Below are 15,830 nucleotides of genomic sequence, written 5' to 3' on the forward strand. Positions count from 1 at the left end.
TATCTTGGACTGTGAATACTGATGAGAGCGAAAAAGCTGAATGTTAAATACAGAAATATAGACACTGGAGCCGGCTGAATAAATCACTGAGCTATGTGGGCAACAATGAATCTACCGAGAACACTCTACGATGTTCACACCCAGCTCGTGGGTTAAGCAAGTCCCCTCATTGTTCCTCCCTCTCACATCAGCCCTATGCTTTCAGTGCTAAAGAGAAACTCTATCTGAGACAAAAAGAGGAAGGACTAAGTAACCGAGATGCAAATCTATTATTTTTACACTTTATTGAGGTTTCTGGCTGATTTGGTAAAGAAAAGGGCATACATTTCCCATAATATGAAGTATGGGTGAAGGGAAGTTTGTGTTGAACATCTTCTCTGATAATAGAAGGCAGAGTCAAAAAGTTATCGAAGATGATACATCTCATTCTAAAGGACATAAAATTTACCAGTTCTGTAAAGGAAATCTGAATTCTGAATTGCTTTTTGAAAACCAGAAGTCTCAGGCTGGAGCATACCACATTCTCCACCACCAACAGACAACTAGGATGCTGGAATTAAACTCTTAAGCAGTGATCCGTAAACTTTTTCAGTCTCAGGGCTCTTTTGCACTTTTCAAAATTACTGAAGACCCCAAAGAACTTATTTTGATGAGAGCTCTTTATCTGTTGCCACTTACCGTATTCGAAATTCAAACAGATATTTTAAAATAGTTACCACTTAATAAAACATTACAATGAAATTACTGTATGTTAACGATTTGCAAAAAATTTCTAAAACAAAAATATTTAGTGAGAAGACTGGCACTGATTCACATTTTTGCAAATCTCTTTAACATCTGGTTTAACAGTAGGACAGGTATATTCTTACAACTGCTTTTACACTGACTGTTTACAAACGTTTTGGTTGAAGCATATGACAGAAGTCCAGCCTCATACAGATATATAGTTGGAAAAGGGAAGAGTACTTTAACAGTCTTTTCAGATAATTGTGAATATTCTTTCTTGACGCTCTAAGAAAACTCAACAAGTGGCAGTTTCTTAAAGCTTAGCAGCAGTATGGAAGCTGAAACTGCACCAAAGACCTTGTGAACCCTCATACATTACAACTCACTGCTCCATCTTCTACAGTGACTGAATCTTTTACCCATCACGTACTGGTCATTTACAAAGTATTATTTTACCGAGCATCAAAGGTCGTCCAAATGCTGACTCATTTCATTACACAACATCCAAAATCATACAGTAATATCACCACCAATCCCACCAGAAAAACTTAACTACTTGGAATCTGTAACATGATACAAGTTGAATCAAGCTTCCCAAAATTCTTTTTTTGAAAAAGGCTCTAATTCCATCATCTGTGAAAGTATTGTCAGTTGTTTTCCAGGAAGTAACACGTTCACCTCATTCATTTTTGAGAACATCTCAAGGTTTTTAATGGATAATTTTGATCCTTGTGAGCATATCCAAGTCTCCATAACTAGTCTGCAAGTCATTCTTTGAAGAAAAAAATGAGATTCTGTGGAGGAAAAAGCGAGCTATTTCAGCTTGCAACTGCATCACAGAAGTGCCTTCCCTGGAGTCAGTCATCTTATAATACGGCAAAAGTGCCCCATGCACTCTCTCATGTTGTCACAAAGAATATTAAAATGTGTACTGAGGTGGGAGAAAACTGTGAGTTACACTTCTGATTAAATAACTTGTATCTACAATATACACATACATATATTAAACTCTCAAAACTTAAACCCAATTTAAAAAATGGGCACAATGAAGACCCAGCACATTCCAAAATAAACAAATAAATCTTTAAAAAAGAAAACTGAGCTGATTTCTTAAAAAAAACGGGGGAGGGCAAAAGATCTGCAGAGTCACTTCACTAGAGATAACATACAAATGACAAGTAAGCACATGAAATGATGCCCAATACCATTAGTCATCAGAAAAATGCAAAGTAAATCCATAATGAGATACCACTACAAACTTGGAATGGCCTCACACAACCAACCGACAATGCCAAGTGTTGACCAGGCAGTGGAGTAACTGGAATGCTCAAGGATTGCTGGTGGGAACACAAAATTGTACAACCATTTGGAAAACAGTATAGTTGTTTCTTAAAATTAAACATACAAAACATGCATTTACCATATGACCCAACAACGCCACTTCAAGATGACACAAAAACACACACACTCACACAACCACCTGCAAATTCTTACAGTGGTTTTGGTCATAATAGCTAAAAACTGAAAACAAGCCAAATGTCTTTCAACCAAGGAATGGACAACTCTGGTACACCTTCACAATGGAATACTACTCAGCAATAAAAAGGAACAAACCATGCCTACGTGCAACAATAAGAACAAATCTACTATGTAAAGTGTAAGAAGTTAGATGGCCACACAATACATGATTCCATTTCTGTAACATTATGGAGGAGGCAGAACTATAGGGAGAGAAAACAGATCAGTAGTTGCCAGGTGCTGGACATGGGGGGAGGGGGACAGAGAGAAACTTCTAGGGCTGATGGATCTGTCCTGCAAGTTACTTGTGGACGTGGTGGTTACTGACTACATGCACTTGTCAAACTTCACAGAAGTACACACTAAAAAGGGTCAGTTTTATTGTTGGCAAATTACAACCTTTAAAAAGTGAGGAAAAGTTGGGACTTCCTAGGCGGTCCAGTGGTTAGGACTCTGCACTTCCATCAGGGGCCCAGGTTTGATTCCTGGTTAGGGAACTAAGATCCCACAGGGTGCACAGTACAGCCAAAAAAAAAAAAGAAAAGAGAGAGAGACCAACTATGCTTTTTTTTTTAAAACAGGAAAAGTGTTAATGGGAATCAAGATAAGATAAAATTATTATTTCTTTTACTGTTTCACGAAGAACAATCGGAAGGGAATGTGATTCTCTTTTATATTTTTCACCATGAGGGAGGAATAGTTTTGGTGCCACTGCCTTGATTTAGGCAAAGGCACCAGCAGTTTTACCTGCCACCGCTTTTGCACCATCAGTTTAAATGTAACATGATGAAAAAAAGTAAGTAACATCTGAGTAGCATCATGAAAAGCATTTGAAGCTGAGGGACTCTTGTATGAAAGGATCTTGAAGCGGCCCCCACACTGGGATCCAAGGGCCGTACTTTCATCACCACAACCTTAAAGACGCTGACAACTCAGAGTTGAGGGGAAGGAGGAGCAGGTGGGTGGATTCAATTCTAGCAACACAGAGTGAAATCAAAGTGTCCTAAAGCATGAAAGAACTTGAGCATGTCCTAAAAAAGAAATGAAAGAAATGGCAGGAATTAGAAAAATGCTACAAAGCAATCCCAGGATAACATTCAAAACCCCACAGGCCCGGCCAGTGACCTCGCTCGTATAACTCTCAATCTCTTACTTTTAAAAGAGGTTTCATTTTTAGTTTTCAAGTAGTAGCACAGACATAAGAAAGTTAAAGTAGTCTTATTTTACTTTTCTAAGATGTGTTTTAAAGGATCACAAAGGTGGGAACGGTCAGCAGTGGTTCTGATCTGAAAAGCCAGAGAACCTGTAGTATGTCAAGGAATCCTATCTTAATAGCATCTCACAGGGGCCCTCAAAGTTTATAACACCTCCCAATTTTTCTTCTTTTAACATCATTTCAGCTTAGTATTAGCCTGAAAAAGAAAGTGAATGGAGAGAAAATGTGTGTCACAGACAATACTTGTTTTTAAGCCAAATATTAATGGTACCCAGAATACCCAAAAGAACTTGGGATTTCTGAACAGTTTCAAGACACATGCAAAAAGTACAAGATGCTAACTAGTGACACAACCCACTCAACTCAGAACTATTTGTAAATACCTGGGACTAAATATTTAGAATCACCTGTCATTCCAAGTAAACTGATGAACAGGACACAGGAGTATATAATCAGGCCAGCTGTTTGGTATTTGGGAGGATTTCAACAGAGAAGAGCTGGTGGAGCTTTCTTCACCTACTTTTTCAGGAAAGGTACAGGGGTTGTTTCTACATGAATTGGTGTGCATTCCCACACGTGTATGTGCACCATCCTCTGCTCGTGGTGAGCGCCCACCACACACTGAGCCCTGTGAGCATGCTGCCCCCCGTGAGGAGCTCTGCGGCTGCCGACTCCTTAGTCAACGGTGATCCACTTTCATCTGCGGTCTCTGGAAAGGTCAGAATCACAAGATATTGCCTCTTTTTCCTGTAGAGTCTGCTTTAGCTATTTTCAGGTTTTTCTTCCAACTGCATAATGGGAATGATTAAAGTCTGATGCTGAGAACTTTCTATGAGGGGTCATGTATACCTTGAATTTCTGGAGTTCTTCGGCTTAGCTTCTTGGTACAGAGGCTTCCCTGGTGGCTCAGATGGTAAAGCATCTGCCCACAATGCAGGAGACCCGGGTTCGATCCGTGGGTCAGGAAGATCCCTTGGAAAAGGCAATGGCAACCCACTCCAGTACTCTTGCTTGGAAAATCCCATAGACGGAGGAGTCTGGTAAGCTACAGTCTATGGGGCTGCACGCGACTGAGCGACTTCACTCACTTCACTTCAGCTTAGCAATCTTCTTGGTAAGTAGTAATCTGCTCACGGACAGCTTTGGATATCATGTCTGACACCATTTCAACAAAAGTCTTGCTAATCGCTTCCCTAGGCATTACAGGTTTAGCTCCTGACTAGGAGAAATCTTTCAGTCCCTTGAAGGAGAGAGACGGCTAACTCCCACAGCGGTCAAGCAGATGTTACTCCCACATCTGCTGCAGATGCTTCAAAGTCAGTCTCATCTCACACATTTCATGGATAACAAGAGTCACAGTGTGGAAATACCAGGGAAGAGGCTTTTCCTCTTGCTGTCTACCAAACGGCCCATCAAAATGATGAGCCCCGTCATATCCTCATGGATAACAACTTCTATGACCACGAGAATGAAGGCTCTTCACTGAGAGTCATGCCAGGGCCCATGGGACCACTTGTAACACACAGCTTCTTTCCAGTAAGCAAATGTCAAAAATGAAAACACAGCCCACATCTTTGAAGAATGTATCTTTCAAGTAAAAATAAAGTAATCCAAGCTTTCAAAACTGGATTCTTCCATTCCTTAAAAAGAGTTGACATTGGCAGGACTAAACCAACCCAGTTTTTCTGTGGGTTTTTTTTTTTTTTTTCTTTTTGGCCACAGCATGAGGCATGTGGTATCTTAGCTCCCTGACCAGGGATTGAACCATTGTTCCCTGTATTGGAAGTGAGCAGTCTTAACCATTGGACCACCAGGGAAGTCCCCCTGTTTGTTTGAAGCTAACCCAGCACTAACCCCTAGTCACTGCTGGTTAAGCCCCTACCATACATCATTCTGCCAAAGAATTGATGCTTTTAAATTGTGGTGTTGGAGGAAACTCTTTGAGTCCCTTGGACTGCAAGGAGATCAAACCAGTCAATCATAAAAGAAACCAATCCTGAATATTCATTTGAAGGACTAATGATGAAGCTGAAGCTCCAATACTTTGGCCACTTCCTGCAAAAACCTGATTCATTAGAAAAGACCCTGATGCTGGAAAAGACTGAAGGCAGGAGAAGGGGACAACAGAGGATGAGATGGTTGGATGGCATCACTGACTCAGTGGACATGAGTTTGAGCAAGCTCCGGGAGATGGTGAAAGACAGAGAAGCCTGGTGTGCTACAATCCATGGGGTCACAAAGAGTCAGACATAACTGAATGACTGAGTGATGATACAACATCCCAGTCTGTTCCACCATGAAGAAAGGTTCACCATCCCAGCCAACCCTTTGTTTGGGTTTCAGGCAATACATCCAGATAACCAGAAAATCATTTCTTAGCTGGATCTCACCAAATTTGTTGGTAAGATGGGAGGAAGAAGTGTTTCAGCCATTAGGGAGCTTCAGTTTCCCTGAACCTGTCATTCAGTTGGGCCAACAAACGGCACGATAATCAGAGGTGCAGCCTCCACCAGCCTTTTGATTTCTCCTTTCTTCTCTGACCATGCTGATAGGCTCTGAATTGGCATCTGTTCCAGTCACTCTGGTTGTATAACAATGACCCCCAAAATCAGTGGCATCAAACGAACATTTCTCATGTGCATGGATTCTGTGGGTCAGGAATTTGTGCTGAACACAGAAGGGGTGGCTTGCCCTATTCCACACTGTCTGGAGCCTCAGCTGAAAGACCCCCTGGGCGGGGGGCCACGAGAGGAGGCACTCCTCAGTAGCATCTCTGTGCCTTTGTAGTCTCTCCACATGAGTGCTCGAGCAGAGGGGCTGCAGTAGAGCTGGACTTGTGTCCCAAGTCACAAAGATGTAACTGGAAGCTGAACTGGGTGTCTTTTGTGACTTAATCCTCAGGAGTCAAGCAGTGTCATTTCTGCCTCATTCTATCAGTCAAGGCAGTTACAAAGGTCTGCCTGGGTTCAAAGAAAAGCAATGAGGATCCCAGCTTGATAGAAGAAAACCAGCTTCACAATTTAAGAAAAGCAAATGGGACAGGAGAGATATTGGGCGGCCACCTTTGGAAAAACACCATAGGCTGCAACACCTATGTCTGGAGCAGCACCCATCCTGTATGTCATCCTGTATGTATGAAAAAGGAGTCCCTGTTTCACCAATGCACTGAGAGGCTAGTGAAGGCAGATGGTTTCCACTCTACTGAAGAAACGTGGAAAACTTCTGACGTGCAAGCCTCTGCAACCCTATCGTTCTCCTACCCTGTACCCCAATGGCCTGTCCCACCACCAACCCCTCAGGCTAGGTGAGGAGGAGCTCTTTTTACTGCCTGACTTACACATTCAAACCATTTGTAAGAGGAAACACACACACTTGACCTTACTGCCATTTCCAACTTCACTGTGATAATATCTTTTGCAATAATTCTCCTAGAGGCGGAAAAAAAAACAAAAAAAAAGCCTTTAGTTACCTACAGTTCTAGACAACTTTGACCTCAACCTGCTGCTGCTTCCACAGTTCCCCTGGGATAGTACTCCTGCCACCAATGACATTGCAGGTCCAAGTCACGGGTGACTTGAACTCGTCCCCATTTTCAGTGTACTGAAACCTTTCTATTTTCTTGAAACTCTCACTTCCTTGTTTTTGTGATATTGTGCTATTTTAGCTTCTACTAATTTTCTCTTTCCTCCTCTTCCACCTGGTCCCAGTATTTCTCAGCACTACTTTTACAGCCTCTAGGTACTCATCAACACTAGTAGGTTCACACGATCCCTTGAAGTTGATGACTCCCCAACTGCAGTCCCAACCCTAACCAGCCACCCAGGACTAATTCCTATATTTTAGCTGTCTCCTGGATCATTCTGTTTGCCTAAAACCAAACTAATCATATTCTCCCTACAAAAAAGCGCGTATTCAAACAACAAAATAAAACAGAAAAAAAAAAACACAAAACCCTGCTTCCTTCTCTAACTTCCTCATTCTCATTATTAGTGACACTATTTTCCAAGATTTGAAACTTGTCTAGACAAGCATCATCTTTGACTCTTCCTCTTACTTCTCACCTTGCACAACCTCTACTTAAGCTGCGTCACTGGATTTTAGATCTAGAAGGAACTTTCACAATAACCAGTCTGCATTCATTAAACAAATAAGAGCATAGGGGCTCAGACTTCTTGGTTTCTGGCCTCAAGTTCTCCTGACCCAGAGCACGAGGCACCTTCTAGTAACAAGACTTTTCAACCCCATCTTTGCAAAGCCTCCTGACAAATCTATTTTCTTAGTGAATCAGAAGACCTGGGTTTGAGCCCTCAGAAGTTGTTTGACCACAGGCAAGTGGCATGGTAACAACTGTTAAAACTGCCTCCTCATTAAGAATTTACAAAAGCAAACAGATTAAATTTAAACTCCTCAACTGGGTATTCCATGCCGCCTCCTCCCCACAAAGGGGCCAACTTTCATTTCCAACCTGATTTCTCACTGAAACAAAATCTGTTTCAGTTGGCAGCTCTTCTTCTCATCCTCCCTTTCCTAATTTCTGGCTCTGGACTTTTCGCTCACCGCTTCCCCGTCTGGAAGAGTCCTTACACCTCTGCAAATGAAAAGCAGACACTTCCTTCCTCCATGGCTCAGATTAAGGCCCTACTTGCTTCACGAAAGTGTCTCTGACCAACATTCCCCGGGGAGTCTTTTCAGTCTCCACAGTATCTCAGCTCTATTCCAAAATCTTACATGCAATCCGTATCGTCTATCACCTAAATTGTTTCACACAGCTGCATGGTGTTCTCCAAACCAGATTATAATTCAGGAGCCAAGTAGAGTATTAGGAATTCAACAAATGTATAACAAATGTCTGTAAAGTGATTTTTACAATGAAACATCTGATTGGGGAGTTGCCTAGGACTCCACACACTCACTGCCAAGGGGTGTGGGTTCCAGCCCTGGTTGGGGAACTAAAATCCCACGAACCATGCAGCAAGGCCAAAAAAAAAAGAAGAAGAAACATCTGAAACATCTGATGGATTTTCAAAAAGTAGAAAATGAGACTTGACTTTTATTCAATTTTACTGGATAACAGTACTCTGTAAATAAGGATAACTTTTCTCAACATTGTGAATACAGTGCACAATGCTTGCCTTCAAGGAGCTCATAAAAGATTCTACACAGAGACAAAAGATAATCAGAGAATAATACAATGTAACACAGATTGTTTTGCTCATCTGCTTACTTACACCATTATTTCAACAAGATCCATAGCCAAGAACATGGAAATAAAACTATCCTTCTTTAGGCACACAAAGCCTCCAAACCAGCAAAATATTAAAGGAACACAATATTTATGCCTTTTTCCTATAGGAGAGGCTCACTTGGTACAAAATATTCTCATAGTCCACCACTCAATTACTTAATGGCTTCTTTTGATTAGAAGCTGCAAACAAAAAAGGGGTTAAAAACTACAGATCCCAAAACTGAAAACGGGATCATTCATTCAGCAAACACCATGTAAGACCTTACTGAACACAATGATGAAAAAAACATGATTCAAACATGGTATGTTTCACCTAGCAAATTAGTCAAGGTTTCTTCAAATGAGAATCTCAGTACTGGCAAGCGATCAAGGAAAATGGGTCCATCAAACTTTGGGCGGTGGAGTGGGGAGTTGAGTGGAGAGGAGTGTATCTTGGAAGGAAATTTGGTAACATGTATCAGAAGCCTTGAAAATGTGCTTGCCCACTGAATTAGCAATTCTGCCAGAGGAATAAAGGCTGTGGAAATAATCAGGAACAGCAATGAAGACCTGTGACAAGCAGGGCTTATCATTACAATAATTGTAATAAAGAAAATTTAGAAACATCATAAATGTCATCCCAGGTGACAAACTATATTACATTTATACAACAAAATACAAAGGCAGTCATTAAAAAGCCTCCCCACCAAAGGCATGTTAAGGATATAAAGATATACAGATGAAAAGATTGTAAGACAGTATGATCCCAATTTCTTCATGATTAATAATAACAACAATACCAATTTATATAAATCCTGGCCTTTCCAATTACAAGCTAATGAACTTGGAAGTTTTTTTTTAACTAATTTTGTTCATTTGTAAAATGATAGTAATAACAGTACTAGTACTGAGTTCATAAGGATTAAAAAGACAACCCCTGTCAGCTTCTCAGCACAGTGACTGATATATGATAAGAGACCAAAACCTGATGGGTAGTATTACATAAAACTATTAATAGAAACAGATAAAAAAGACACCAAAATTTTAACTATTTCTGGATGATGGCATTTCAATTAATTAAAAAAAAAATTTATGTATGTGGCTGCACTGGGTCTTAGTTGTGGCACGCGGGCTCTTTAGTTCCAGCATTCAAACTCTTAGTTGCAGCATGTGGGATCTAGCTCCCTGACCAGGGATTGAACCCAGGCCCCCTGCATTGGGAGCTTTGGAGTCTTAGACACTGGACCACCAGGGGAGTTCCTTCAATGAATTTTTAATCCTTTTAAAAATACTTTTATTTCCTAAGTTTTCTAAAATGAGCATATGTTACTTTAAATGTTACTCCAAAATAAAAACAAAACAAAAAACCAGTAAGACATGGTCCTTCCTCTTAGAAAGGGCAGACTGTTTGGAAGGAGACACATAAACAGACATTTAAAAGAGAATGTTTACTGAGCACTTGATGGATGCCCCAAACTGTGCCAAGACAACATACATGCCTTAACTCATTTAATCCTCATAACCGATAAAGCAGGCATTGTTAAGCCAATTTTGTACCTAAAGAAACAAGTTCAGAAAGGATAATTAACATGCCAAAAGTTACATCAAATAATGGATAGAGGTGAGATTCCAACTTTAGATCAGTCTGATTTACAAAGTTCAGTTCCTTCACCAAATCTCAGTGCCTCTGGAAGTCACATAAAAAGAAAAATAACACCCAGAGCATGCATTTCCTTTCCCTTTGCACCTAGCTTTGTCTTTCTTACAGAATCTACCACCACCTGATATGCCGTATATGTGTTCACTTGTTTACCACCTGTCCCTGGAATATAAGCTTCATAAGGACAGGAACGTGATTTGTTCACTGCTGGACCTTTCGCCCCTGGCAAGCAAACAGAGAACAGACACTCGGTGTGTTTTAGAATGAAGGATTCTGGATAGAGCTGTGAGCTGATCGAGTCTCCAAGGTCACATCTGGCAGCAGTGCAAATGAAGCTTGCTGAAGAAGCCACTTATAAGAGTCCAGGTGGGAGAGGACAAGGACATGAATGAGGATGGAGGAACCAAAACCAGAGAGGAAGAGAATTCCAGAGATACCCGGGGGATGCACTAATAGGACCTGGTGACCAAGTGGACATAGGACTGATGCAGAGTGTGGAGTCAGGAGTGAATAGGGCTAAGAGGAGGGAGGCATTTTTAGGTAGGGGGAAGGAAATGAAAAAGAATTGGGGGTAAGATACCCATCCCATAGCATGGGGGATGTCAAACAATTAGTAAAATACACAGAAGAACTCTTGGGAGAGAGTTGGGTCAGAGTGACTAGGGTGCAGGATGTACGCAGAACCACCTGATGCAATGGGAATAATCAAGCTCACTCAGTGAGAACACACATGAAGAGGGTCAACTAGTCAAACTACAAGTGAAGGGCTGGTCTGAGTTTATTCACTAGAGCTAAGATAAATAGCAAAAATACCGCTGTCAATGTATGGGCCGGGTAGAGCTACACCTGCCCAAAGAGCCCAGCTGCCCGACTGTGGTGGTTTCCTCCCATGTTCTGGTGTTCCGCTCTGAACAAGACATCGATAGTATCAAAATCTCACAAAGTGAACCTCAAACACTCAGACACCAATCACTGAATATTTAAATTCAAACAGCTTTCTAACTGATCTCCTTTTTAATCTTTCTTCACACTGATGCACCCAACACTACTACCAAATCAATATTCTCAGAACCCTAATTTCATGTCATTTCCCTGCTTTTCACACTGTTTATGGGGTTCTCAAGGCAAGAATACTGAGGTGGTTTGCCACTCCCTTCTCCAGTGGACCACATTTTGTCAGAACTTGCCACCATGACCCGCCTGTCTTGGGTAGCCCTACACACATGGCTCATAGTTTCACAAAAGCTGAGTGCCAAAGAATTGGTGCTTTTGAACTGTGGTGTTGGAGAAGACTCTTGAGAGTCCCTTGGACAGCAAGATCAAATCAGTCCATCCTAAAGGATATCAGTCCTGAATATTCATTGGAAGGACGGATGCTGAAGCTGAAACTCCAGTACTTTGGCCACCTCATGCGAAGAGTTGACTCACTGGAAAAGATCCTGATGCTGGGAAAGACTGAAGGCAGGAGAAGGGGATGACAGAGGCTAAGAAGGTTGGATGGCATTACCGACTTGATGGACATGAGTTTGAGCAAGCTCCGGGATGGAAAGGGATGTCTGGCGTGCTGCAGTCCATGGGGTCTCAAAGGGTTGGACACAAATGAGTGACTGAACTGAACTCCCTGCTTTGAAAACTTCCAATGGCCTCAAGATGAGCTCTTCTTGATTTTATTCTACCTGTTCTGTCAAGTGTTAACAGGATGAGGAGAACAGTATCAGTTAACAGCTGAATGTTGAATCCTGGGTCTACCACCTATTAGCTTTGTGACTCTGGGGAAGTAACTCAACCCCTCTGTGGTAGCTCAGTTTCTCATCTGTTAAATGGGGCTAATACCCACACCACAGAACTCTTCTTACAAAGTGGTAATTCTTATAAAGTGCTTACTGAGCTTGCAACACCTGGCATAGGTGTTGCATCCTTTAAATGTCAGCTATTAATATTATTACTTCTCCAAATAAACTTCCTACTCCACCTGGGACGTCCTCCTTGATTTCTAAACACACCATGCCCATCTGAGGGCCTTTGCTGGTAGCATTCTCATCCACAAACCACCATTCCTTACCAACCACAATCACAACCACCAAAGAGAACTTATTCAACACTTATGCTATATATTCAAGGTGGCAGGCCGGAAATACAGGAAAAACAAACAGTTCCAACCCTCAGAGCTCACAGTAATAATGACAGACAGCCAGAGGAAGAGGTGCGATAATGTGTTACAGGTGTCAAGGAAGCACTTTCTGGAGGCAGTGGAAGTGCTGACTCTGAATCCTAAAGGCTGAGTGCGTGCTTCCGGCAGAATGGATGCATATGGGGTCAGAGCACCCGGTCCCACAGTCAGTCACTGTACTGAGTCTGGGGATCCTGGAGCTCTCGGCAGGTACAGTGAGCAAAGGGTAGAGGAAGGCTGCATCACAAGGCCAGGAAGTCTTGAGACTTTCCTCCAGGCAACAGGCAGCCACTAAATGATGTTAAGTAGGGAACTCCTGCTTGGGTTCTAGAAGAGCTACACCTGTCCTGCCCAACATGGACGCCACATGTGACTGCCGAACTATGCTAGTGTGATCATGGGACTAAGTTTTAAATTTTAATTAATTTAAATTTAAAAACTGATTCTCAATTCACTTACCAAAAATTTTAAAAATATACTTGGAACAATTTGGGTATGTGAATCTACTCTTTCAACTGTAAGTTTAATGAATTCTAAAAACAGATCAAGTGTCTCTGATGAAAATTCAGCATCCAAATTGAGATGTGCTTAAGTGTAAAACGCACACCAGATTGGAAGACAGTACAAAAAGGGTGAGAGTCTTCGTTAATAATCTTTATAATTATCACATGTTGAAATATTTTGACTATACCAGGTTATCGATGACATTAAAATTAACTTTACATATTTTTCACTTTCACTGTGCCTACTAGGAAATGTAAAATGGCATGTGTGGCTCATACTGCATTCTGGAGAACACTCGTCCAACAAAACCAAGGCAGATGCAAGAGCAAAGAGACTGGAAGCAGGAAGACCAAGAGGAAAGAGACTGGAAGCAGGAAGACTTGATGAGTCCAGAAAAGACACACAGGACTGAATCATCTAAGTGATAACCATCTTCAAAACGCAATTCAAGACGTGCTACTATGTTCAAAGCTTTTCCAATCGTAACCTTTCCTAATGGGACGCCTTTCTCCGAACTACTAGGGGACTTAATCATCCTTAGGATTCACTTCAGCACTTAATCATTTTCACCAGTCATTTATACTTAATTACTGGGTGACTTGTTTCTCAGATAAGACCATCAGCTCCTACGCTAAGGGTTACAATTTAGGCTTCTTTCATTTTTCCACATCATGCAGTGAATATATTTTCAAAACTTTTAATAAACAGAGGTACATGGCTCCCCATATATTTCACCACATTATCTGGAGACACTCATGTAGCTAATTTTACTTTTCCACAGCAAAAGGTTTTGATATCTTAAGGACATGAGCTAAAACAATGTAAAAGTCAAACAAGACTCCTGGCCAATGTTCCAATAAAGCAGTGATATCTAATCAGTGAGCAAGCCCTGGCAAAGTACTATCAGGAAAAAAAGTCAAGATGGCAGAGCAATTTAGCATTTTCACAAATTCCATTTAAAAATGAAACAAAAAATTCTGACTATCTACAGCCTCCACTGCCAGACATGACCTTTGAAACCTAAGAATTAAGAACGTTTAAAGGAAAAACACAACAGCTTTCACATTTAAAAATTAACCCCTAAAAAAAAATCAATTCTTCTAATCACATTTTCCAGGTAGAGATCCATGTATTATTAATCATCTAAACTCAGATTTTCCCATCTAAAGTCAGGTGAAGGCAAAACTTTTTAGGGAAATGTTAAAATATATATAAATGTATCTTACTGTATCATGGATAATAAAGTATTTCACCTCGAGTATCACTTAAATTTTCTTAGAAGAATCTTAAAAAAAAAAAAAACCACATACACCCTCAAGCAACTGGTCAGCTTTTACCCCTACAGAAACAGAAATAGGGAGCTAGGAACTAGTTGAAAGCAAAGTGGTACTTTAGGGTGATTAGCACTGATCTCTCAGGAACTTCGCAGTTCTCAGATTTTTAACGTTTGTTTGACATTTAAAACAAAAGCTGACAAGCGGTAACAACAACAGGATCCATCTTCCCTGAATTTGTTTAATGGCTACAAAGCCTATGTAACAGTGCCATTAAAGTTTCTGGGTATCTGCAAACAACTGAGCAATCAAAGATGGAGTCAGGACAGCTCACAGGGAAAAATAAGTTTAAGGCTGTTCTAGTCTGAAAGGCAGAGGAAGAAATGGGGGAAACCTGTCAAACAGCCTGGATGAAATCAGGGAGTTAAAAAGCAAGCGCTCATTTCCTTTAGCACTGTGGGAAAAACCCGGTGCTAACATAAAGCTAAGGAAAGTTTGGTTTGGCTGATTTCATTTTGTTTTCCTTCCAACACCATCACTGAGTTTGAACGGGCTGCTTTCCTCCCCTCCCATTACTCAGTAAAAACTCCCCCACTGAATTGAGTCGTCTTCCGGAGCCAGGCGCCCCCGCCTCCAACCCTGCTAACGTGCTCAGACGCCTCCGGGCATGTTGTGGTCTCACCAGTCTGCGGGGCCAGCGCTCCGAACTCAATGGACAATAGGAGCTCACCCCCGTCCACGCCAACTACAAAGCTCAGGAGGGCCATTTCCCTTTTCCTGCCCAGATGCTGTTTTTCCCCCTTCGAAGCAGGGCCCCGTGCTCCACTAGAGCCCCTGTTTGGTCTGGGACGCCTAACCTCCCTTCCCACCTGCAGAACTGCTGAACCCCTCCTCCCGTCCAAATAAGTTGCAGAGCAGCGCACAGGCCAAAGAGGACCCTCTTCCCAGGGGCTTGATTGAGGGCATGGGTTTCAAAGTCCAGGTGGGACGGGAAAGGGATGTCTCTGGACACTTGATCACGGCCCTCCAGGCTAAGCCGTCCCCACTGTCTCCACGCCAGCCTCTACTTGCCTCCCATCCCCCCTACAGCGAGAAGAGGCGGGGAGGTGCGGGCAGACAGCACGGCCACCGCCTCCTCCAGTGGAGCCCTCGGCAACACTCACCCTTTCACCACAAAGAAGGGGTCCTCCATGGACATGGCGTCCCGGCCCCCGGCCGCCTCACGTCTGCTCCGCGCACAGGGCGCCCGCGCCCTCCAAATCTCCCTCTGCCCACCCTACCCGCCTCGCGTAGCGGCCCGCGCCTCGGCCTGGGGGTCCCGAAACCTCTGCGCGCGCAGGGCGGGGTGCACCGGCCAGCCGCTGGTCCAGCACTCGACGGGCACTGCAGACCAAATCCAGACTCTGGAGCCGGCCCCGCGGCTGTCCCCTCCCCCGACTCCTCCCGGCGCGTCCGGCCGCCTGGCTCCGCCCCCGGGTTCCTCGGCCTCGGCCAATCACGAACGCCATCCGCCGCACCACTTCCGCACCCGTGCACAC

At 42.6% G+C, this 15,830-nt stretch overlaps 1 protein-coding gene across 1 annotated transcript in view; it reads right to left on the reverse strand.

Annotated features, from left to right (window-relative positions):
* STX6 (syntaxin 6) overlaps positions 1-15,708 on the reverse strand; it is a 47,064-nt gene extending 31,356 nt beyond the window's left edge. The window contains exon 1 of the mRNA XM_061160858.1: positions 15,456-15,708. Coding sequence (XP_061016841.1) covers positions 15,456-15,490 — 35 coding nt within the window. The 5' untranslated portion in view covers positions 15,491-15,708. The remainder of the gene's footprint in view (positions 1-15,455) is intronic.
* Positions 15,709-15,830: the final 122 nt, after the last annotated feature.

This window comes from Dama dama, chromosome 14, assembly GCF_033118175.1.
Source record: "Dama dama isolate Ldn47 chromosome 14, ASM3311817v1, whole genome shotgun sequence".
Classification (NCBI taxonomy): Eukaryota; Metazoa; Chordata; class Mammalia; order Artiodactyla; family Cervidae; genus Dama; species Dama dama.